The sequence below is a fragment of the Aptenodytes patagonicus genome, chromosome 1 (assembly GCF_965638725.1).
Source record: "Aptenodytes patagonicus chromosome 1, bAptPat1.pri.cur, whole genome shotgun sequence".
In the NCBI taxonomy this organism is placed as follows: domain Eukaryota; kingdom Metazoa; phylum Chordata; class Aves; order Sphenisciformes; family Spheniscidae; genus Aptenodytes; species Aptenodytes patagonicus.
This window is the reverse complement of record NC_134949.1, coordinates 136,792,464-136,817,757: the sequence shown is the minus strand read 5'-3', so window position 1 is coordinate 136,817,757 and position 25,294 is coordinate 136,792,464. Positions and strand designations below refer to the sequence as shown.

The 25,294-nt window shown below is 41.4% G+C and overlaps 1 protein-coding gene across 4 annotated transcripts in view; it reads left to right on the top strand.

The window, feature by feature from the left end:
• The first annotated feature begins 5,541 nt into the window (after nucleotides 1-5,541).
• POLA1 (DNA polymerase alpha 1, catalytic subunit) overlaps nucleotides 5,542-25,294 on the top strand; it is a 210,064-nt gene continuing 190,311 nt past the window's right edge. For 3 of the 4 annotated variants that reach the window (XM_076355992.1, XM_076355983.1, XM_076356009.1), the window contains exons 1-12: nucleotides 5,542-5,603; nucleotides 7,269-7,393; nucleotides 8,410-8,506; nucleotides 9,002-9,082; nucleotides 9,869-9,984; nucleotides 10,240-10,302; nucleotides 11,768-11,866; nucleotides 13,780-13,975; nucleotides 14,209-14,377; nucleotides 15,288-15,466; nucleotides 18,910-19,022; nucleotides 19,488-19,604. In XM_076355992.1, the coding sequence (XP_076212107.1) occupies nucleotides 5,573-5,603; nucleotides 7,269-7,393; nucleotides 8,410-8,506; nucleotides 9,002-9,082; nucleotides 9,869-9,984; nucleotides 10,240-10,302; nucleotides 11,768-11,866; nucleotides 13,780-13,975; nucleotides 14,209-14,377; nucleotides 15,288-15,466; nucleotides 18,910-19,022; nucleotides 19,488-19,604 (1,386 nt within the window). In that variant the 5' untranslated portion in view covers nucleotides 5,542-5,572. Of the gene's footprint in view, nucleotides 5,604-7,268; nucleotides 7,394-8,409; nucleotides 8,507-9,001; nucleotides 9,083-9,868; nucleotides 9,985-10,239; nucleotides 10,303-11,767; nucleotides 11,867-13,779; nucleotides 13,976-14,208; nucleotides 14,378-15,287; nucleotides 15,467-18,909; nucleotides 19,023-19,487; nucleotides 19,605-25,294 lie in introns of those variants that run through there. The other variant, XM_076356000.1, reaches the window with a different exon arrangement.

Below are 25,294 nucleotides of genomic sequence, written 5' to 3'. Positions count from 1 at the left end.
ACCTGGCAGCCTCTGGGGGCTGGCCTCCAGGGTTCCTGCCACCCGTGAGTCCCCTCTGCTGTGGCCCTTTCCCAGGCCCTTGTCCCTGCCCTGGCTCAGTGTCCATGAAGTAGCCCACTGACAACCCACAGCAATTAGATCACTCTACAGCAAACCCCTTCTGAGTCCAGATCTCTGTAAGGTGTGAGGACACATCTTGTTTGGGGGGGGGGCTGCTGCCAGGGTCCTGAGGGCACTGACAGCCCTGACCAGCCTCACCTGCATCCCCTGCCCTCTGCTCGGGGGCTCTGTTTGAGTCCTGGCCCGTGCTGTCAGTCCTTGCCAGAGCTGGGCTGTAGGAGTGCTGGTCTCCAGCTCAGCCACAGCCATGCCCCTGGCTTCCTGGCTCAACCTTGGACCTGCCTTATCGCTATGGACTTGTCTGGTGATCCCCGGGCTGTGTCTGACCCTGGTTACCACCGTCGGGCCTGATCCTGGTCCCCACCCACAGGCTGACTTCGTGGCTTGACCTTGGACCTGCCTTATCACCATGGACTTGCCTGGTTACTGGGCTGCGTCTGACCCAGGTTACCATCACTGGACCTGGCCCCAGGTCGCATTTCTGGTTTGATCTCGGAGCTGCCTCATCATCACGGACCTGTCTGCTCTGGGTTCTGGGCCGACCCCAACTCCCATCCCCGGGCTGCCCTGCTCGCGGTCCTCAGGGGCTGGGGAACGGGACCCCAACTGTCCTGCTAGCCTCACCATGCTGGGCTCCCCACCCATAAGGAGCAGTTGGCCATTGCTTCCTCCCCACGCTGCCTTTACCAGCACCAATCCAGCAACAGAGAGCTGTCAGGATTACAACTAAAGTTTGCAGCATATCATGATGTTTTCCTCATTTCTGCCCAAAAGACGTGAAACAGTGAATGCTGCGAGTATTCACCAATGGAACCGCATTTGATCTTCAGCCAGGGCTTGAAATGTAACAGCCTCTCTGCAATAATGTTCTCCTTATATGTTAATTGTTCATTTTTGTGCGATTGTAAAGAGAGAGTGCTGAAAGTAGTTAAAACAGAGACTTTCATGCTGTGGCAATAACTGTATGCTTTTGAATACCATTGGCATCAGACTTAATTCTTAGACATTATAATTATGTGAGGGCTCATTCTCTGTGAGTTTGCTCTCACTTGTCTTCCCTATTTAATTTACATTATAATATTTTGTACTTTTCTTCTAGGCTTGAATAGGAATATTGTATTAGGCAAGCAGGTGATGAGATTCCGCTCTCTGTTCCGATTAGTGTAATTCCACCAATTCTGGATGAGTTACTAGGATTTGCTGTAATTTAACCACAATCAGAATTTAATTTGTTTTTTTTTTAAAAAAAAGGTATGTCTGGATGTTCATTCCATAGACCTTTTTTTTCTGTCAGAATGGAAATTAATGTGTTGTTCCAGTTTCTATTTCACGTTTGCATTTCAGAGCCTTAACATCCTAATAGCGACTTTGTTCTCTTCATCCTGATGTTAGCAGGTAACTCAGGTAGGAAATTAAAAAGAGCTGTGCAGCAAACAAAAGGCATTTAGAGGCCTGGTAAGCAAGGAACCTACCCTTTGAACATAAATGTCTGCATTATCTTTATTGATAAACAAATGGAGAAGCATCTATTTCTTCATATTTCTATCAGTTAATTACCTGTGAAGAGTTTTGAAAACAAAGACCTCGTGGTAAGTAATAATGTGAGATTTTTATTTTTAATTCATGTAATCTGTGCTCCTTTAGGAGTTTAGTCCCCCATACAGTTAAGTAATTCATGTTGAAATGTCACGTGAATAGCATAGTTTAGTAAGCAGCTGCTGAAATGAAGTAGTCAGAGCTGGATCACATTAGATGTAAAAACTTTAAGTTAATTGAGTGATAACATGAATCAATTCAGATCAAACGTAAAGATTAAGAGAATGAAATACTCCACATTTGTAGGAAACATACACATAAAGCATATACACTATTATCATGAGCACTAGCATGCACACACACACACAGTTCTCCAGAAAGACAGTCTGTAGTTAATGATATAATAATGTTTAGGCATTTTGAGTTAGACATAGTGCAGGTGAATTTGCTACCTCTCTATAATTCATGGTTTACTCGCATTCTGCTTTTTATACCACCCCTCTTAGTTTCAACAGATTTTTTCCATCATCAAAAAAATTACCAACCATAAGCTTAATGTATAATGTCTGAATCTGAGAGTTTTAACTTTTTGTCCTACTGTCTTTGAGACAGATCAAGCATGCCCTAGATATAAAAAGGAAGACAAGAATAATCCTCAATACGTAATTATTTTGTCCATTTAACTTAGGTTTGATACTATACTCCATTTGTACTTTCATATGTTACTATATACTACTGTTTACATTATCTTGGAGCTCTTGCAATGAGTTTACAGTATTTTCTATTCATAACTTATGTATTAAATTACTTCAAATTATTAAATTACAGCTCTAAGAAAACAACATGGAAAATATATCTTTGTCACCTTTCGTTGAAATCTGGAAGTTTCCTGAGCTTCCTCTTCTGTACCGCATTTTTTGCTGCCTACCATCTTCGTTATTGTGCTTCTTTTGCACTTTTCTCTGCAGCTATCACACTTTCCTTGAGAGAACCTTGGGTGGCTCTGAACTGCACAGTGGAATTCCCACTTCTTGTACTTAAAAGACAATTGAGCAAAGGTCATGCCAAGTTGTTCTTGTATGACTGTCCCAAGGGAGGTTAAAGATCAGCTCAAAGTAATCTGCTGTGATAAAGCCATTTAGCAGAGGAAGTCCCAAATCTTGCTGGGTTATTTTTCTTTTCCAAAGCAAAGCGCATCCCCTGCCCCCCCTTTTTTTTTTCCCCTGCAGCATTTAAATATGCTTGCTATGCTGTGCTGCGGGAAACAGATGCATTCTTGTTATGGCCAGAGACGAATGTCAGGACTGAACTAGCATTCATGAAAAAGGCTTTTGTTTAATCTGCGCTGTCCCACAGTGGAGCTATGGCAACAACTTCAGTTTGGTAAATTAACTGTATCACTGTGTACCGGCTCAAATCATGGCATCACCTGAATGACAAACATGCCACTGTTTGTATGACAGCTCACAAAGGGTATTGTTTGATTTTAATCAAAAGCATTAAAATCCAATCAATTCAAAATTCCAAAGCACGTGAAAGCTACGTGTATGTGAAATGCAGTATCACTTTATTTTTATTCAAACTGAACAATTTCGTGACATTGTTATTTTATAAATGTTTCTCTGTTGTAGCTTAAAAAATTGAGCAACTTCTGAATTTGAACCCCACATCATGCTCGGTGACGTGATCTTGTTTTTTGCATGTGTTTATAAAAAAGAAAAAAAAAACCAAGAGCGTATACACACGTGAAAGGCCGTCTGTAGGTCAGACAAGCATTCTTTCTTCCTATAGCTGTCAGCGTTTCCAAGGATGTGGGTTTGCTACAGCTAAGCTGATCTAGTAACTAGCTACTGCTGAGAGGGGTGGTCTCACTTTCTCGAGAGCCTGGGAACAGGCATTCTGGCTGTCGGGGTGGCTGGGGGAACAGACTGGTCTCTTTTGGCACCAGTGAGCTCCTACAGGTGGTTAGGGTGTTTCTTCTGCTTCCATCTAAGATGAGATCCAGCAGTGAGAGGTAGTGTTGTAGTAGGAACTGGGTAGATAAGTTAGAAGGATCAAGGTCCGGTAATTTTTTAATTTCTCTTACCAATGCAAAGGAGTCCTTGTGGAGGAGCAAAAAAAACCTTTCAGTTTCAAGACCATAAAAATTCTCTCTTCTAGATAGCTGAAAATAGTCAGTATATCCAGGCCAAACAATACTAGCTAACGCTCCTGTAACAGCATATCAGCTGTAAGGGCAGAGTCCTATTTGCTCTCAAATGGCCCTGAAGTGTTGGTGCTACCTGCCTTTGTAAGAAGCTGGAGTCAGTGCCCACGTATTTTATGAGCAGTAAATGCTCGTCCAGAAAATTCTGCAAATTAAGATGGCAAGTTCTTTGGGTAGTGACTGGCCAACACCGATGTTTTTGGAAAAAAGATCAAGGTTAATCTGTGGTGAAACAGCACAAACCCCACCAGTTTCCCTGGGTTTCTTAATGAAGGCACGGGCAGATAGATCTAAGCCATTTTAGAGGAGAGGACTCGTAAAGCTTCAGTTGTCTTAACCAAGGCTTTTAAAAACATTTCCAGCTGTACTTGAAACTGAAATATATCTTTTTCCAGACACAGCTCTTGCTCCTCAGCTGAAGGCCAGTGTGTAATACTCTTGAAACATGTGAGTGAGAGTATCTCTATAGGATCAAGATGAGCACAACATACCCCACCTTCCCCCGCTTACTGCCAAAACCAGGTATATGCAAGGCAAAAGCTAACAGGCTTTTTCTCTGAGCTGTCCATGCACTTGGCCTCCTAAGAAAGCCAGTCAATCTATTTTTTTCATGTCTAGCAAGGAAGGGGCAAAAAAAAAAGAAAAGGTAAAGGAGGAAATAGGAGGGCAACCATTACATTATCTGTTTTGTCACTGAACTGGCCAACCACTACCTGTCTCTGAAGAGACTAGGGAGTAATTTACTGACGGAGTTCCTGAAACTTGTGACAAGAGGATAATGATACCTACTCTAAATATGCAGAAAGAAAACCATGGCTGCCGTGGATGTTATTCATAGTCTGTCATGATCACACTCCTAGCTTCTGTGGCCATATATTGCTTAAAACCGTGTGGAAAATGCCCGTTTCTCCCAGCAGGGACTGATCTACTGCTGACAATGTTGTTGCAGGCTGTCCTTGACCCTCGCACTGCAGCCTGGCTCCAGCTTTTAGACGACTGACATCAACCACCACCACCACCTTACCCCAATTCAGGAGTGTGAATCTACATTATTTTGCCGCAATTAAGGCACCATACCACTACGGTTTATGGGCCCCTACACCCTTGCAGCAGGCGGGAGCCCTGCCGGAGATTCCTCAGACGCAACCCGCTGGATGGCGCTGATCTGCTGCTGCCCTCACACGCCTCTCGGGCCCTCAGGATGAGCTAACGAGCACATCTCCGCGCAACGTCTTGGAAAGCGCTCCCGCTGCGACTGCAAAGCCGCGGCTCTAGCGGCGGGGCGGGCCCGGCCCGGCAAGGCAAGGCAAACCACCTGAAGCGGCTGGAGCCGCCAGCGCCGGCCCAGGCCTCGGCCGGAGCCCGGGCCGACAGGCGCCGCCGGCGGCGCAGGCCTCGCCCAGGAAGTGGCTCCGCCTCACCCGGAGCTTCCTTCCCGCACTCGGCTCTGGGGAGGGAGGTGGAGGGAGGTCCGGTCCCGTCCCACCCCACAGCCCCGCGGCCGCCCGCGCTGCCCCCCGGCCCCAGCGACGGCCGCGGCTCGTCCCCCGCCCCGGGCGGCGGGGCCGGCGCCGGGCCCGCCCCCGCGCGAGGCGGCCGGAGCCGGAGCCACCGCGGCTGCTGATTGGCTGTCGCCCCGGCGGCGGCTCGCGGGGCTCCCGTCTCGCGCCACTTTCGGGAGCCTTGGCGCGAGCGGAGCGCGCGGGCGCCATGGCCGAAAGCGGCGCTCGGAGCCGGGACGGTGAGGCCCACGGGGCGCGCGGGCGCCCGGGGCTGCAGCCTGCCCCTCCGCGGCGGGGCGGCGGCTGCCATCGTTTCGGTTTTAGGCGGGGGGCAACGGGGCGGGGGTGGTGGTGGTGGTGGTGGTGGTGGTGGTGGTGGTGGTGGTGGTGGTGGTGGTGGTGGAGGGAGAGCGCGCGCGCGGGGCGGGTGCCCGCGCGGGAGCGCGCGTGCGCGGCGGGCTGGGGGGGTGGTGGGTGCAGCGCTCCGACCGGGTCCCCCGCCCGCGGGGGTCCGGTGGTGGGCGTCCCGCGTTCCCCCGCCTTGGGGTGGCTTGGCGGGGCGGTAGCCCCGCTGCCCAAGCCGGGGGACTCTCTCCCGGCGGGCAGGGGGGGTTACACTGGGAGGGGCGGCTCCTGCCCGGCGGCGGGCGCGGGCCGCGCAGCCCGCCCTGCCCCGCACCGCTCCCCCGGCGCCGGCGCTGGTTTCCCCACAGCGGTGAGGTTGGGTTATCTCCAGCGGTAGGCTTACCTCTCCCAGCTTGGGCACTCGTAGCCTGGGGACGCGCTGGTATGTCACTGCCGAGGGCACCGGCAGGCGGGGATGGTCTCAGCTGGGGGTGGAAATACGTTTGTCTCGGGAGGAGCACATTGCCTTAGGTGCTTGCTTACAGTAAACGCAAAGAATTGACAGAAAATCTTGTATAAATACACCCAAGCTGTTACATCTTTGCAGTTCTTCCACATCTGGTACCAGTCAGTGTAAATGTCCCTTTTCAGCGCATCCCAGCCCTTAACAATACAAATCCTTACTTACTTGCTTCAGCCACGCTGCCTAGGTGCAGCTCTATTAACAGTTTGGCCTCCTGCTGTCACCAGGAAGGGCCTGGCCTTCTCCTCTGGCTGCCTGGCCTGGCCTGGCCTGGCCGCTTGTGCTAGCCCTGGGTCTCCTCTGCCTGCAGCCGGGGAATTAAGCTTGTCACACAAAACCCGTAGTCTTGTTCCTGGGCTAGTTGTCTGCTTTCATAAGTTGGATTGGGACCATTCATTCTCTGTGGTCAGATAAATGTGTGTTGTGTCGTCCCCCCCGTCCCCCCCCCAAAATCGAGAGAGAAAAAGGTTAAGAGAAGTGGTGAGCACCTTGCTGGGGGAAGCGTTGGAAAGGGAAGAAAGTGTATGAGGAAGTGGGGCGGCAGTCTTCTGCTGTCAACAGATTACTAGTTTGTCTCAATCTAACTGCACTCTTAAACGTTGTGAAACCACCTAAAAAAAACCATTACTGCTTTGTAGCAATATAGGCCTTTTCTAAGTCTGTCTGTTCCTGAGTTGTCATGGAGACATGCAAAATAAAAGGAGCTGGAAATTCCCAAGGAAAGAGTGGGGGGATCCTTTTCGGTTAAGGGTTGATGAGATTTGAGAGGTGATTTGGAAACCTAGGTGGTAGCTTCTTGGTGAATGTGAACTGGCACGAAGTCTGTTTGATCTCTGTGTCTGTCTGAGCCCATGCCTTCAGTATAATTCCAGAATTGGCTTATCAAGAGCCTTCTGTGTGCTTTTAGCCAAGTAGGTCTCTATGTTCATTTTAAGCAAAACTGCAACCATCTATTAATACAACACTGAACACTAAGTACCAAAGATAACAGCGGCTCATTACTAAACTTATTTCTCTTGTTTTTAATTAATTGCAGCTATGCATGAGTCTGGAGGTTTTGCAGCATCACGTTCTAGACGTGAGAAGAAGTCTAGAAGAGGCCAGCAAGAAGCACTGGAACGTCTGAAAAAAGCCAAAGCCGGTGAAAAAATAAAATATGAGGTGAAAATTCCTTATCTTTTCTTTTCAATAAAAAGTGAATGTGAGCTGAGATGCTTAACTACCCTTTATACATATCTAAAAGTTATGGGAAACAAAATCTGCCTTTCAGATCAGCTTTTGTTTTTTAACGGCGTATGTTTTTCAGGATGTAACTGTAATTGTTTTGCTGCTTTCTGGTATCATTTATTTGTTTCTTTCTGTTTTCAGAACTAAAACAATTTTATTAACTGCAAGTCAAACATGCTTGATATTGCTTGATAACTATCCCACAGGGAAGGACCAACTTTTAAAATTTAATTGCGTAATTAATGTTATGATAGGAAATACTTTTTTTTTAACTTCAAATGACTTTAAATGAATTTCAAAGCTTTACATGACCGAAATCCATTAATATCGATATGCTATCTTTCCACAAAGAAACCAAAATTTAAGTATTTAACTGGTAGAACTGAAGTCTGTTAGTGTAACATTGATACTGTCCAATTAATTGTAATGCCAACAGAAAGTGACTTCCCCATTGAGGTGGATAAATCTAAAGAAGCCTGAAGTGCATAGATCATTAACATGCAAATTTACTCTGAGGCACAAAAGAGCACTTTCAGCATTATGCTTGGGCACATCAAATCACCTTCTTTTTCACTGAGCTCATCTTGGTGTTTGAGACTAGAGCCAGAGGTCAGAAGTCTCCATTGCTAGGATTTTTTGGTTTTTTTTTTTTTTTTTTTGTAATGTGAAATGAGCAATAAAGCAAGTCAGTTTCAAATGAAATCTCTGCCAGTGCTTCAGCAGATTCTGAATTTCAGTATACTGTGATAATTTTAAAAATTGGTAAATTGTCTTTTGTCACTGCCAAAAAAGAAACTTAAACTGAATGAATAACTGCGCTTACAAGTTGTGAACAATGTAACAGTGTAGGAAACCATGCGTTTCTTGGGAACTTTTATGTTCTTGCTGATGACCTATATTAATAAGTAACGGTATGGGAACTGTTAATCCTCAGTATACCTTAACTGTAGGTTGAGGAGTTCACAGGTGTTTATGATGAAATAGATGAGGAAGAATACTCCAAGATGGTCAGAGAACGTCAGGATGATGACTGGATTGTTGATGATGGTAAGTTAAGATTCGTTTGGAGAGATATTTTGATTACAGTGTTGTAACTCGATTAGGCTTCATAATGTTAATGATTTGAGGTAAGTCATAGTTAGTACATTCTTACAAATTGTTTTGGGGGCAAGAAAAAGATAAGCTTTTATATGAAAATGAATCTTTTGCATTGTTCTCATAGTAGTGTATTAGGATGGTAATGAAAATATTTTTCCATTAAGAACTGTTTTTGAAATTTTATTTCGAGTTATCAGTGATGTAACTTTAAAAAGAAGTACTGTAATTGATAATTTCTAATTAAACACGTAATAATATATTTAGTCTAATAGAAGATACAGCTGGGAGTGCTGTAGTTTTTAACCCTTTTGCATTTATAACTTTTGCTCTATATTAAAGGGGAAAAAGTGTTTAAATACGTAAAACTTTTGATTATGAATATATTTAGAAATATCAGAAGACAGAATTTAAAATGTAAATTTTTAACAATTTGTTTTTCTACAGATGGAATAGGTTATGTAGAAGATGGAAGGGAAATCTTTGATGAAGATCTGGATGATGACGCTCTTGGTTCCAATAAGAAAGGTAGGTTGAACATGATCACTGTAGAATGTCTTCCACAGGCTTTTAAAAGGTACCTAAAATGGGCAACTTCTTGACATCAGTATGTGGTGAATATGGCTAAATGACATGTTACTTGAAGCTCTGTAGTTCTATGCCTGTGACTGTGGATTTTGTTTGGCCTCTCTGATACAGAAGATAGAGGTCCACAAATTGAGGTCAAATGACTGCTAACTACTTCAGCACTACCGGTGCAATTTTGCTTACAGTCTTCTGTGGGATATATATTCACTTCTAGAACAAATGCATCTAGGAATGGTCTTGGTTTCCAAAGCCAGTGTCTGAAGGATGCGTGGTCTCTTTTGCCACTAAAATACTTGCATGCTGTTAAGGATCTGGGATCAAATGATTTTTGCCAACTTCTATGAAGTTGGTGGCAAACTGAGAAATTGAGTCTGATATTGAGAATCCAAGCCTAGTGCCAAACTCCTGGACACTCGTGTTTTTTCTGGAGATGCTTGCATGTAAAGTATCTTCGTTCTTTTTCTGGAGTATGAACTTAAGTATGCAAAGATCATCTCTGACGTGGCTAGGAAAGATAGGGTGCTGATAGGGTTTTGCTTTTTTTTGTGTGTGCATGACAGCCGTTACAAAGCTGGCAGCAAATGAAAGATGATTAGGCTTCGTTTCAGCCAACAGTGTAAAGGAGGAAGAAATAGACTACCTCAGCTATCTATTCCTGCTCATAACTGGACCCTTAAACATTGAGCTTTTCTGATGCAGAATTCACAATTTTATATTTTTCTGTAGGAAAAGGAGGCAAAACATCTACAGTTGATAAAAAGAACGTGAAAAAATCTTTGGTGTCAAAGCCAAACACAATTAAGTCTATGTTTATAGCAAGTGCTGGGAAGAAAAACACAGATGTAAGTTTTTTCATTTTTGAATTTAAAGATTTCTAACTTGTTTGCAGTATTTTAGTTAGAGTGGAATAAAGCAAGGGTTCATTTCAGTTTCTTGTGTTTAGCAACACATAAACTCCTATTACAATCTCTTGTGTATGGAGCATTTCTGAAAACGTTGTGTGTGTTCTGTAGAAACCCTTTAGTCATTTGCTGCATGTCTCCTGATTGGATTTGCACATATAACTAAGAACTTTTGGCTAATCTGTTATCTTACAGAAAACTGTGGACCTGTCAAAGGATGATTTACTAGGGGATATTCTTCAAGATCTTAATGCTGAAGTAAGTATATTAATAAAATCTGCTTGAAACTCCTTAAGCCATTCATTTTTCTTGTCATGGAACATATCACGAAAATAAAGCTCTTCCTCAAACTAGACCATCTAAGATTGATTTCTTCCATAGCACACATGCTTGGTATATTCCACATATGTATGCAGTCTACCTGTCATCTCCACTGTGCAGAAGTTGCATGACTGTATTGGTTTGATAAGCCAAAACTATTATGTCCTGATTAGAGATGGTTTATATTAATGAGACGTAGAGCCTGTGTTAATGCAGCCTTCTAGGTTTTAGTCAGCTTGGAGTGAAACAGGACTTAACCTGCATCTGAATCATGTATACCATATATGTGTATCACCACGCTCCAACCAGTATACAGTAGGGTATTTCCTTCTGGCGTGTTTGGGTTCACGAGAGGAGCTGACGGAGGACTGTTTCAGCAGATGACATAGCCTGAACTTCTGTCTGCCTCCTCCTGCTTTCCACAGTTTGCTGCAGAGAACCACGTTAGCGCTTCCTCTGAGTTAGGAGTGCAGGATGGCTGCTGTAGCAGGGTTGGACTGTCTCAAATGAGGCTGTTCCTCGTCATTAATGACTTTTCAATGGGTTAATGTCCCTTAGCAGGATTTCTTAGAACTGAAAGGATTGCTTACGTGTAAACCGTGAAACTGTTGTAGTGGTGAGATACTGAATTGAAATATGTTGTATCATAATAAGCATAATGTGTTTTTACAGAGCAATAAGAAGGGGTATAGACGTTCCAGTGTAAAGTTGTTCTCTTGGTTTTGTACGCTTACTATTTTACTCCTCCCTATGACATCTGATTAAGAGTTATAATATCTTAGGCTATCAAAAACCCTCAAATCATTACACAAATGCATTTTAATGCTGTCAAATTTTGTGGAGCATTGATTAGGGGAAATAATGCTAATAATTACACTATGGCTTCTATTTACTTAAGTAGTAGTTAGCTATTGGTTTTTTGGCTTTGTTGTTTGTTCTCTAAAATTTCTTTTGTTATTAGCTGTTGATAAGGATGAGTATAAAATATCTCTACATGTAAATAAATTAAAATGGGTTTAAGGTATTTTCTTAAGGCATGTGCGCTCAGTACTACTGTTTCAGCAGACATGAAGAACATCCCACCAGTTATTCTGATACTTGTGCGTTAAAGGCACGGTTAGTTATTGAAATGCCCACTGTTTGAAAACTGTTTCATTTATTGATGACAATTTTTCTCTCAAACTGTTTACCAAAAAAAATCTAGTGTCTGTCTTCATGGGCTGATTGCTCAGATAACTTTTTATGTGGCTGAGTTGTCTATCAGGAGGTGTGTTTTCTTGGCAAATGAGAAGTACCGGTAGCCTTCTTTCTCTTTGATGGAAAATGTTAATAACCAAGGCAAAAGAAAACACTAAACAACACCTCTTCATTTTGTCACTTTCTCTTTTCTTTCAATATTCAGACTGTTCAGATAAGTCCACCGCCAATTATAATGCTGAAAAGGAAAAGATCTGCTGGAGTACCACTGAATCCTTTCTCCGTGCAGTCCCAAACTCCTACGGTAAAGGAAAAAATCAAAAAAGTTCTCATTAATAAGTATTAATCTGTATTTTGGTTGATTTGAATACTGTTGTCTTTTATTTCTGCTTCTAGAAATTACCTTTCTCATTAGCTTCCTTAGCAATGTTACTGTGTAACTTCATGCATTTTTTTTGTCTTCCCCTTCCGTGTTAATACATAAACAGAATACAACTCTTTCTGTATCTTTAGTATAGTAGTAGTATATAGCTGTTACATTTGACAGGTGAAACTTTTTATAATGGTAGGTACATTACATGAAGGTGAGCTTCTGCTTTGTCTCTTTTTTCCTAAGAGTAGAAAAGACCCTTGTGGCAAGGAAAGGATGATGGGAAGTGAAATAAGCAGAAGAAAGAGTATTTGTGGGTGTGGACAAGGATAAGAAACTCGTCTTCTGCAGAAATGGAAAGCAAATGGAAAATTGAAGCTATGGATAGAAGTTTAGCCTAGTGGAAGATTTTGGAGTGAAAGGAGGGACGGGCTGCTAAGGATGGAAGGCTAGCATTTTGTTAAGAGTTCTGGCAAATGAGGAAGACTTCATAGCTGGAAGTACAATGAGATATTTGGTAAGAGTCTGTAGAGAGTAAATGGAATAGAGTAGATAAATCTAATCTGTGAAACCTTGACATCAACTCTTACGTTGAAAATAATCACCAGTGGCACTCATTTCAACAGTTGTGTTGGAGCCTAGAAGTAATTAAAAAAGAAAAAAGGGGGAGATACAGTAAGAGAGGATCTTTGTCTTTATGGTGCAAACCAGCGGTCACTTCTAGTAGGAAACATTGAGAAGGAAATTAATTCCCAGACATGCTGTTCAGATGATAGCTTCTGTGGTCCTAGGAGGAGGAGTGGGAGATTTTAGACAATGAAACAGATGAAGAGGATGAAGAGTGCCACCTTAGAAAATAAATAGGCATAAAAAGCAAGATGGCAGTGATGCTTTCTACTTCAGGAGGCAAGCAGAAATATAAGTATGAATAAATTCACTTGGCTGAGCTAGCAAAAAATTGTTGGTGAAGGTAGATTAAGTAATGTTTGCTTTCTGTTTAAGGTGAGTGAAGGGCTGAGTTTGGTGTTGGCCACAGTAGAAGTAGCTGTACTGAGATTAAAACCCTAGAAATGATTGTGTGCGACTCTAAATTCTGTGTCTGTAAATAACAGCTTTCTCCAAAGATAAAGGTTTTGAACCTTGCTGCAGGTTAAGGGCCAGTGGATACAGAGACCTGTTGTTGGTCATGGTGGAAGCCACTTCCACGGAACACATCTTCCGTAAGAAGAGGTTCTGTAGCTGCTGCCGTAGTGCTATCCTGTTTGAAAAATAAACTACGTGCTTATTGCCTCAGAGTTTAGGCTTGCAGAGCATGCTGAAATGTGGTTTCTTCGTTTTCCTCGCTCTCCCTGTCATGTCTATAGCGTGAAGAAATCCAGCGGAGAAGCACTGTTCTCTAGACCCATGGTGTCCTGTAGACATCTTGAACTCATTACTGATATGAGCAGATGTAAACTGCCATCTTGGCCTTCCCCAGTTGTTCCAGGCTCTGTCCCTGCCTGACATATATTGTCACATACTCAGTTGACACAGAGGTTTTCATTTAAGAATGGAGTACTGCTACGTGGGAAAAATAGTCAAAGTAACCACAAACTTAATTAAATGTCAACCATGGCCTGTTGTAAACTGCTTTTTAAAATTATAGTAGAAACACATCACAGCAGAAATGTTACTATAGAATTTAAAGTTTACTTTTGAGTAGTTTTAGCTGTCATGCTGCAAATATGTGGAGCTTTTCCTCTAGCCCTGGTTACTAGCTCTGCAAATAGCAAGTGCTAGATTTTTTTTTTTTCCTTTTTTTGCTCTTAAGTTTTTTTATTTTAACTCATGGCTAAAATGTCTTTCAGGTAATCACCCCTATATCAAAGAAAGCTCCTGCTCATCTCAGAAAGGAAGCTCTTCCTCCAGCTTCATTTCATCCTAAACATCCCAGTTATACAGCAAAACCTGTCACAGTCTCTGAAAATGAGGATACCAAGTATGTGCAAAAAGCTACAGAAAATGGGGGAATAGTGAAGACAATAGAAGAGAAAGCTATTGAAGGTATCAAAAAGAAATCAAAACCCAGATGTGGAAACTCTTTAAATATGGCATATTAGTGTTAAAACACTTAAGTTTATACTAGTTAGATGCTTAGATAGCTTAAATGTGATATTTTGTTTGTATATTAATACTGTATGTTACGGTCATGCATATAGTACGCTATCTATGCATACTGCAGTAGCATACAGTGCTTCATTTTAATGACTCAAGCCTTTACTTCTGTGTGCATCCAGATGATGATCAGGGAATGATGGATTTTGATGAGGAGGACTTTGATGAACCTATGGAAGCAGAGCATGTGGAAACTATACCTGAGACAGCTGAAAGCTTGAAAAGAGACAAGGAAATTGAAAAGAAAGAGACAGAGCAGCTGGAATCAGATAAGAAAGAGACATCTGTCTTGTAAGAATCTCTTTTTCTTTTTTTCTTCCACCAATAAGCCTTAGATTTATCTTCATATTTGTCTTTGCCAATGGGATAACTGTGATACAGACAGAATGATGATAATGCTATGCGATTATTTTTTTTTTTGTAGTGACGTTAAAAATAATAATGTTGAACATGCTGATAGCTGCTTAATTGAAAAATACTTGATGTTTTGGGGATTTAGCACATGACAACGTAACACGTATTTCAGTACATTGAGGTGACTCAATGTGGGTGTTGAACAATGAATTTTGATGCCAATAAGCAAAAATGAGGAATTGCTAACGATGCTTATTCTAAGCAACTATAAGGTATTTCATAATGTTAGTTGTAGTTAAAAGTATTGTCGTTAAAAGTAATTTCACATGGTGAACAGCTATATCTTTGGAAATAGGAAAAAAGGGTGGTTTTCCCCATTGTTTTTCTTTTTTATTGTTTGGAAGAATCTTGAATCATGTTTCCATAACTTTAAACTGTAAACTACTTGAATGCTCAAAAAGACTTAAACATTTAATGACCTGAAAAGGTAGTTTTGTTAAAATAATCTGTTGTTCCCACTGAGCACCTTGTACAGATGGACGGATATATTTGTTACGTAAAGGCTTGAATGACCAAGGCTGAAATACCAGGTTATTGGTTATTGGACTTTTAAAGCCTGTGTGTTGTGTACTGAGAACCATACTTGTATGTGGGTTCCTCTCTTTGTCACTCCATCCTTCTTTTCAGAAGAAATATGAGGAAACCCAGCTGTTGGGAATGTTGCTCGGTAGTGGAAAGAGCAACAAAAGGCCTGAGAATATAGGGCTGAAAAAAAGTGAAACAGTGGTGGTTATAGCAAAGGCACAATTTTACTTCTTGTCTCTTTCTTCTTCTGCAAAACCTACAGAAGTTGTTCTCTCCCAGATATCTCATGTTGGGACAGAATTGATGAGGACGAAGCTGATCTAGTAGTGGCAGAAGTTCAGCTGGACCCCAATCTCCTTCCACTTGTGAATGGGGAAAATGATGATCAAGTCTTAAGATTTTATTGGCTGGATGCTTATGAAGATCAGTACAGTCAGCCAGGTAACTATTTAGTTAAAGGCAGAAAGTGCCATTCTTACTCTTTTTATATAACTGGGATTTTCAGACTTGCCTAAATTATGTCTAGATACCATGTCTCTCTGTGCTCTGTAACTTGTACATTGATCTCTTGTTTCTCCGCACCTCTGTCCTTGGTGCAGGGCGCTATGACTGGGCAAAGTGAAAATGTTGTCTCTTGGTCTAGTATAGTAGTAGGGAGGTACAAAGGGAGCTACTAGCACTTCTCAACGTTAGTGACCCGTTGGCCTTCTTAAAACCCTGTGTGCTCCAGGAATAAGCTGATATTGTTAATTTCTTACTCAGTGGTGCAACAATTGAGCATGCTTTCTTCTTGTTTCTGGAAATACAACTTAAAATTCTGGTGAATTATTAGAAAGCCTGTACAATAGCAGTTGCATGATTTTATACGAAGGAAAGGTATGCGTGTGAAGGGAGGAAGGTGGCCTGAAAAATATATGCCCTGTCTAGATCCCTTTATTCCAACTGTCTAGATCTTGAAGATTGTCTCTGGATTAACATCCCTAACATGCTCTGTGCAGTTGAAGTGTGAATCCTGGCTCTCATCTTCTTCAAAACTGCAGCATTCTGATCTCAGCCCTGACAAAAGAAGTCGTGTTCACATCTGTTCTAAGCACTTCCCATCTGTCCTCTCATTTCATCAGCAGCTTTAGGATCTTGGGTTTCTAATTTGTGCTTCATGTAGGTTTACCAGAAGGTTCTTCCACATGTTGTTGGAAGGTTTTTTGGGATGATGCTGTAAGCATTGAGTCAGATACGTTTCTCTGTTACACCTTTTGTTGTGAGTTGGGATGCCAGACTTAAATATAAGACTGTGCTGGGCTGAACAGCTTGGTGATGGGAGTGGTAATAATCATAGATATCTTGATGAAATCAATGGCTTTAATATGAAATTGCTACTTTTAAAGACCCCGCTATTGTTCTTGTTCTTTTTTTTGTCTTCTAAGTCAGTGGTTGCTGAATGGAACATAATTATGAAAGGATTTCTGTTCCTCGCATGCAAGGAGTGTTCTTTTCTCATTATGACTTTTTCAGGATTGAATAATAAAGACTGCACCTGTTTTCAATTAGTAGTGTGGAAGGGAAAATTTTGATACTGCTTTTTGTTTAACACGTTCGTGATCTTTGTTTATGCCTCATTTGCTGTGATGTCAAAAGCATTGCCTGAAGAGTAAATACTATAGCATAATCATAAGACTCTTTCAAACTTAATGATTTTTTGGGGGGCTTACTTTTCATAACTCCCTTTCCTATCTTAGGCAGAGAAATTGAGAATTGTAATCCTATTAACATTTTAAAGAAATAACGAATAAAAATTGCCCTTTCTTTCCCCTCTGCAAGACATTTTCCCTGTCTCTTGACTTTGCTTGCCTTTTGGTTCATTGGTAACACGATCTTTCTTTTCACAGACTTTGTGTTTTATAAGCTTTAGTCCTGTTTTTTCTTTCTTTCTTCTCTCCATAATCAGGCTTACGGGGGATAGGTCCTGATACCTTTTCTCTCATTTCTTGGTTTTACATATGAAATGTCTCTGAAAACTCTTTGTAGTTAGCCGTGCTTTTATTGTGTGTGGGGGGGTGAGGGGGCTGGCTGTTGGACTAGGTGACCTCCAAAGGTTCCTTCCATCCTAAATTACTCTGATTCTGTGAAATCTGGGGATTAAGACCACTTACTTGTCTGTGCTAGAGTTGATTGAAGTTTGTCTTTGCAATCCAGGCAGCCTTTTACCCTGTCTTTGACTAGCTCTTGTATCTTTCTTTCTACCTCACCTGCTTATATGTACACCTCTGACAGGTTAACTTCTCCATGCTCTTAATATGGCTAGCTGTTCAAGCGACCAACTCCCGTTTTGTGGTCTCTCCCATAGTTTCATCTTTCTGTATGATACAAACCTATTTGAGTTTTTTATCCCTTTAAAAAAGAAAAAAAAAAAAAAAGATTGCTGGGGAGAAGAACTTCATCTTCCCTGTCACTTAGATCTGTAATTTGAGCTCTTTCTAGATCCTTTTATTCAAACTGTCTAAATCTTGAAGATTGCCTCTGTATTAAAATCTCTAAGATACTTTGTGCAGCTGAAGCTTGTGTCCTTGCTCTCATCATCTTCAAAACTGCAACATTCTCTGTCCTTGACAAAAGTAGTCTTGTTCACATGTATTCCAAGCACTCAAGAAATGATTTTTCTTAGCCTGTCACTCCAACTCTGTCATCTGTCTTAGTGCATCTTCACTGATTTATCTTTGATCTAATGGAGTGAGAAAGGTGCCTTTACATCTGATAGATCGCGTGGCAAAGACAAATTATAACTCTTAACCAAGGACTTGTTTGTGCATTGTCAGACCAAGGAGAAATGCGGGTTCCAAAATCTTCCTTACGTGAAATGCTGTTTCTGAGACAGTCTCAACTCTGATATTTCTGATTTCATTAATAGTAGTGTACTGTAGGAATAGTGTCTTTCATGTAATCAAATTCCAAATTACTTGGAGTTTGAAGGGAACTCAGGTGAAGCCAGGTTTTTGAGTTGTATTTGGAAGTTTCTGTTACTTGTAATTCACAAACTGTACGTGAAAGTCAGCTAGCCTTGTTCTATGTTATTTCAAAGTTTAGCATCACTTGGTTAGCAGTTTGCAGCATTTTGTGCTAATGCCACATTCTCTGTGGCTCAGAGATGTGCATGTACAATAATGACATGGTCCACAGTGAAGTCAGTTGCGCTAGTCCTGCTCTGTATAGGCTTTCTGAATGTCTGCCTTGGTTACAACTGCTATCTTAGCATCCAGGATTTCTTACGATGCCATACATCTTTCGGTGTCCTCATTTGTTAAAAATAGTCAGTTGAAAACTTTTTTGCAGTTGATCAGCTTCTAGTTGTTGTCTTCAGAACTTATTTCTACAGGTATAATTAGTAGTAGACTCTTGATCTCACGGTACTAAAGTGTAGGAAAAATGCGTTAATTGTAGTGGTCTAGATGAAGAATGAAAAATTGTAGATAACATGTTTCAGGAGTGATTGACAGCACAGGCATTCTGATTATCTTCAGCTTTCACTGACTTCTCTCTCCTTCCTCCCTCTCCCCATGAATTATCAAACTAATGTAGGTAGAAATGGAATATCAGAACAGAATTCTGAGACTGGCTGTGTGATGCCAGTTTGAATTTCGCATATCAAGGTGTTACTGTAGTGACGGAGGTAGGGGCATGAAGAACTATACCGGTATCTATTTGTAAAGCTGGTGTTTAAAACAATTTAGAATGTGCTTATACATCAGAAAGATTTGTTGTTCAATGACCTAAACCAGAAATGGTTGTGTTTCTATGCAAGAATACATAATAAGCTGCTTTAAGCAACATGAATAATTATTAATTTAAGAATTGCATATTGAATTCTTTGCTCTGCCCTTCTTCCTTAGGTGTGGTATTTTTATTTGGCAAAGTTTGGATTGAATCTGCAAACACTTACGTCAGCTGTTGTGTGAAAGTGAAAAATATTGAGAGAACTGTTTATCTACTGCCACGTGAAACAGTAAGTATATCTTTTAAGCATGTCAAACATAAGTACCTTTCATTCTGCTTATGGCAGGTTATGAGTTCTAGTAGTGTGTTTATGGGAACTATTGAAGCCAGTGTTGTCTGATGTAGGTGGTAAAAGTTAAGTACAATGTATACATGGTATATCATGTATGAGATGCAGAGTGGGGCGTTGCTGCTTCCCCCCGACCCTAACTAACAACTGCAGACAAATTGTTACTTTTAGACTTGCTGCTTAGGAAATAAAGTTGTCTTGAAGTATAATTAGAAAACTTAATGCTTTTTAAACACTCTGTTTCAAATAATATTTCTTAAATTTGGATTTTCTTGGCTGATTGCATTGTAGTTTTCCCTTAAAGAAGAGATACATGATTCATAATAGCTAAGCAAAATTCAACTTTACTGGTCATGTCTGCTGGCATTTTTTGTTAATTTGTAAAACCTGACTTCTGTTTTTGAGGAAATTGACCTATCCAGTGGCAAAGAGATGGAGACTCCGGTAACTATAATGAGTGTTTTCCAGGAATTTAATGACTGCATTTCACCAAAGTATAAGATCATGAAGTTCAAATCCAAGGTTTGTCTACAAGCATCCTATTTGGTCATTTTCTGGTGTTCTGGTTTGTAAGGTGGGAAGTCTGTTGAAACACTGTCCAGCGGGGGAGGTTAGGCTGAAATGCAAATATATAACTCCTGACGTGTAAGTATACCTGCTTGTAAAAGCCATCCCAGTGTCTTCCCAAATATCCATACTCCTTTAAGAACAGTTAATCTGCAACATGATTGTTCCACCAGAAGTTTAAACATACTGCTTTTGAAAATACTCATTCATTAGCTTCTTGGAAACTGGGTTGAATGTCAGACTGTCTTTCTTGCTTGCTGAGCTAATTTTGAGAACAGAACAGATAGAAGTTTGATACCTAAAGCCTGGGTATCAGTTCATGGTGTCAAAGTTTAAGATGAAAGATTGTGTTGTCCAGCAGATAGGTCAGTGCACTGGGATTAGACTGTCTTTGCATTTGACCAGGTGTCGTATTGAACTTTATCTCTTGGCATGTTTCGTCCTTCTTCTCACCCTTGCAGGTTTATCTTTTTTAGAATGCGTGCTGTTCGGAGAGTGGATTGTCATATTGCATTTATACAGGAGGTAGCAAGTTGTGAGGACTGCCATGCAATCTTGAAACTTAAGCTGCTTTGGGCTTACAGTTATGGGCAACAGTTTTATAGTGTTACTTTGCTGTGTTCTGTTTGCTCAACAAATCCTTAAAAGAATATTGGAAAAGCAAAATGTTGCTATAATGGAAAATTGCACATACAGTAATATAATACTTGTCAGAACTCTATAGGAAAAGAGCTGATAACACTGATAGTGTTGCAGATTTGCACTGAATTAGTTTGCTAGTGTGAGAAAGCTTTCTTGTTCATTTACACAGAGCATTTGTCTTTTGGCGGGGGGGGGAGTTGTGGAGTTTGTAAGGGGGGGAAAGGTGGCTAACATGCACGTTAGAGGAAAAGACTTATTCAGAGTGAAGTGCTCAGAAACTTTTCCGTTTCTTGAAGTAAGATATCATTAGTCTGGCAAAGCTGGCTTTCATTGTAATTACTGGGTGGTGTGGAATTAGTTGTAACTTTTCCCAGGCTGGCAATCTTGTGACTTTGTAGGACTCGTTCCTGAATAGTTGATCAGGAAATGGGGTGGCAAGTAAAAACGCAGGAAGAATGGAATTTAACAATATGTAAATAAGGGAAAATAAAAACAAGCTCATGCAGTAATTCAGGTTGGAAAGACCCTCAGGAGGTCATCTAATCCAAAGCTAGAGTACTTCAGAAAGTTTAAGTTGTTAAAGTGAAAATGTGAGCAGTGTTTCTCAAATGGCAAGTTCATGCAAGAAATGATGTCTTCTTGTCAACATGTAGCATTATTTACATCATTCAGGGAAAATGTACGCGTCGTTAGAACTTTGTAAAACTATTGTTATTTTTTTGGTTCTAGCTTATTTTCTCTCAAAACTCTGATGCAAATTTAGCTTTTTTTGGTTTTATCAGTGTTATTTCTCTTGTATATTTGATTATAACTCAGTCGTTATGTATGGGGATTGGAAAGAAATGAATTTAACAATAGGTAAAAAAGAAGTTTGTAATAGCTCACTCTTCAAAGATCCTTTCAGGAATGAGGGAGGAAACTCAGGGCAAATCAATTCCTCATTAAAAGAGAGGATACAAACACTTGTACTCTAGAAATGGAAGGGGGGGGGGGAAAGGCCTTTGAAAAGATGCAGATCTGCTAACAGAATCTTAGGAAACCTCCACCTGTTCCGTGGTGTGCTAAGGAAGAATAGCGTGAGTGAGGTAAAATACATGACTTATAGTTTAACCTTCAAAGATGGCTTTTAAAAATCAAGGTAAACCATATGCAGGAAGTATTTGAACTGTTATTTCTGATGTTAGTTCAAAGCTTGTCAAATTTTTACTGAGTTTACACAGAGCTTGGGATGAAAGACCCAACTGTGTTGTCTGGACACATAACTACAGTGCATCTGGGGTCCTTAGGGATCACTCCTGTATTACACCCAGCAGTAAGAGGGAAGTAGCAGCACTAAGGCGCCGTTCAGATCTTACCTAGGGTATTACAACACTTGATCACCCTGATGAGGAAAGATTAACTCAAGTGACAACAGTTACAAAAGATGGTAATTAGAAGGATGAGCCAAAAGGAGAATCAGTTATACCAGAGATAACTATGAAAGAGCTTTAATTTTTTTTTAGCCTAGTAAAGTGAAGAATAATGATAAGACCTTTTTGCTCTCTAAAAGCATTAAAAGGGAATGAGCAGTAAGAAAGCTATTTAAAGGACAGTTTTAGCAAAAGAACAAATTTATGAATTTTAATTCATGAATAAATTAGGCAGGATAGTTGGGGATGCAGAGAAGCTCTGGAATAACCTACCAGAAGTGTTTCTAAACAGTAAGAATTCAAATTCTGTTTAAATTCATCAGAGTCTTCAGTAAACTGAATTTTACTAACATGGTAAAAGGATATCCAGCTTTATTTTGCTGGCATAATTTTCTGCTGATTTTGATAGTTAGTGCCTCCTGGAAGGGTTTAATGAGAACTGGAGCTAGCAGGAGTGTATGGCACTAGTAATGTGGGGGATAAGAGGAAAGATAGGATTAGAGAGCAGGGCTGTTGGTGGGGCCTTTGTAGGACTATTCAAGGAAAGTATTACTCAGCTATTCCAGCTTAACACAAAATTGACTGTGAACAAGTGGCACCAAATCTGGCCAGGCTTACATCTCTGCAGCAGGGGGTCGTTTTGCTGCCTGCAAGATAATTGTGGAAGTAGTGGGGTTGTCCCATTACTGTGCCATCCTTTTCTTTTGTTCCTCTCTGAGAGACCTCAGTTTGCCTGGTTAGATATCTTATTAATCTGTTTTTCATAAGGAGTCATCATCTTTCTTTTCATTGCAGTCATACCACCAGAGGTGGTGTGTTGTTATACAGCCCTTGCATCTGTGTTTCCGTAGGGGTATTCAGGGCTCTCAAATTGAAATGGTGGTGGCACTCAGCTGAGTGAATGCTCCGAAGAAGTGATCTTCACACAGTTGTGACTGTATGTGGTTAAGAGCTACTATGCTTTAGAACTCCCTTGTTCTGTGATGTGCAGCCAGTGTTCCACTACTGTGTTGTTAAGGTGTTTTGAAAGACTTTTAAAAGGCTAATGGCAGGTGAGCAGAGCACTCATGAGCAATGCATTCAGAGTAACACAAAGTCTCAGTTTTGGCACAGTACTGTGAAACTGAGAAACTCTTATTGTTCCATTATTAGCTGGAAATCAGAAAGGTTACTAGCATACCTGCCATGCACCCGAAGTTCTTTTATTCAGAATACCCAGTTTTGTGATGATGTGGAGAAAGCCAGTATTTATGCACTGAGACAAGTTGTTCTCTGTGCGTGCATGCATGAGCATCTTGGCCTTGCCAGCACCAAACTTTGTCCCTGCGAACAGATACACTTAAGCCGTATCACTTCCTCCTGCACCTGCTGCTAATTGTAGCTTCAATGGGTTGCACTGCTGCCAAGTTCGCAAGTCTTCACAAATCAATTTGAAAGCAGCCTTACTCCACTTAGGAACTTAGCAGCTAATCACTGCTGCTCGTTTCTGCTCTCTGAAGGGCCACTTGAAGGGCAGATTACTCTGCAGCAAAGCATTCATTCACTGCAGTTATGACCAGACGCTTGTGTAATTGAGCTGAGCTCTGTGGAATAACGCAGATGAATCACTGCAGCGTACTATTTTTACACTATGTTCAGCTTGTGTTTGCAACAAGAACTTGTTTGAAGCCTGAGAGAGTGTTTTTAAATTTAAAAAAAAAAAAAGGAGGGGGGGGCACCAGTAATATATGCTAAAAGCAGGGCATTGCCATCTGTTATGTTACAGCTATGATGTGCTGCTCGTGTGAGGTTCTGCTTTGGCTCAACAGTTCAGATCTACATTTGCATGCTAATTTGTAATGCTGTTCTGACTTCACAGTGATGCTCTTGTACCAAGTTATATTACTCTCTTCTGCTTCCATGTAGCTGTTGATGCCATAGTTGTTTCCGGATTTGCCTTCTTTCTATTTATAGCAGAGGGCCCTCTCCTCTCCTACCCAGGCATTGCAGCCTTAAAACTGCAGTGTTATGAGAAGTAGCAAGCTTAACTGCTCGTTGTAGCGCTCTGGGGGAGCTATTGCTGATGCTATTAATTTAAGGAAAAAAACCCCAACCACTCAACCCTGAAACCTAATAACTTCAAGTTTACCTAACTGCATTTTTGTTTATTTGTAAATTTTATTCCAATTCATGGTGACTTTGTTTTTTCTTATTGAACTTACTCTAGTGATGTATTATGCTGACTCTAGGTATAATGTGCTGAACTTAGTGCACTGTCCGGTGAAAATATGCTTTTTAATTTAAGGGGCCTCTAGAAACTCTTGTAGTAAGAGTAATGTTCTAGCATAGTTATGGCATAATGTAATAACAATAATATGTAACAGTGGTGCAGATGGTTTGTGAAGTATTACAGGGCAGAGCATGGCATTTCAGCAGGTACCATAGCATTGTTGCACAGGATACTGTAATTATTTGGAAAATGAAGGTAGTTATTCTTAGCAACTGACAAGCTGTGCATGTTGTGGGAAATCATTATTGTTCTTGAAGAAAGCAGAAGTGATACTTATGTTTCAGTAAAGTTGTACTGAACTTGAGACTGCTTTAACTATCTTTGTTAGAGATATGTAAACAAACTTGACTACTTTCTAGTAAAACCCAAGTCACTCAAAATGAAAAATACAATACTGTCATAGAAATTACTCTCTTCTAAGCATGTAATAAAGTAAGCAGCTGGCAGATGGTTGGGAAAAGAGCTCTCTTGGGTGCCTTTCTGAAGTGCTGGTACACTAAAGCATGTAACATAAAAGGAGGAACTGTGTGCAGTTATAGGGCTACCATCACGGACACGTGGTGGGATGGGACGTGGTTAAGAAGGACAGGCTGGGATGGTGAGGAGGGGGGGAGTCCCTTTTACATGTCAGAGCAATGGTAATGCATGGAGCCGTACCAAAGGAAGGGCATAGAGCTGGTCAAAAGCTTATGGGTCAGGATTAGAGGGCAGACTAATAGAGGTGACATCATGGTGGAAAAAGGAAAGCCAAAGCCCACCTGGAGTTGAATCTGGTGAGGGAGGCAAAGAGCAGTAGGAAAGGCTTCTGTAGGTGCAGGAGGACTAGGGGAAAATGTGTGCCTGCTGCTGAAAGGGACAAGGGATGTGGTGACAAAGGGCATGGAAAAGGCTCAGATACTCAGTGTCTTCTTCACCTTGGTCTTTACTGCTAAGTCCAGCATTCAGCAATCCCTGACCCCAAGAGACCAGAAGGAAAGCCTGAAGCAAAGAAGACTTGTCCTCGGTGGAGGACGATCAGGTTAGGGAACACTTAAACAAACTGGGACAGACACAGGTGCATGGGACCTGATGGGATGCATCCATGAGTGCGGAGGGAGCTGGCTGATGTCATTGCGAGGCCACACTTGATTATCTTTAAAAGGTCATGTTGATCAGAGGAGGTTCCTAAGGACTGGAAGAAAACAAATGTCAAAGCTATCCTCAAGATGGGCAAGGAGGAGGAGACTCCAGGGAACCAGAGGCTGGTCAGCCTCACCTCAAGCCCTGGGAAAAGGTGGTGGAGCAACTAACTGTGAAAACAACTGTTTTCCAGACACACAAAGCAC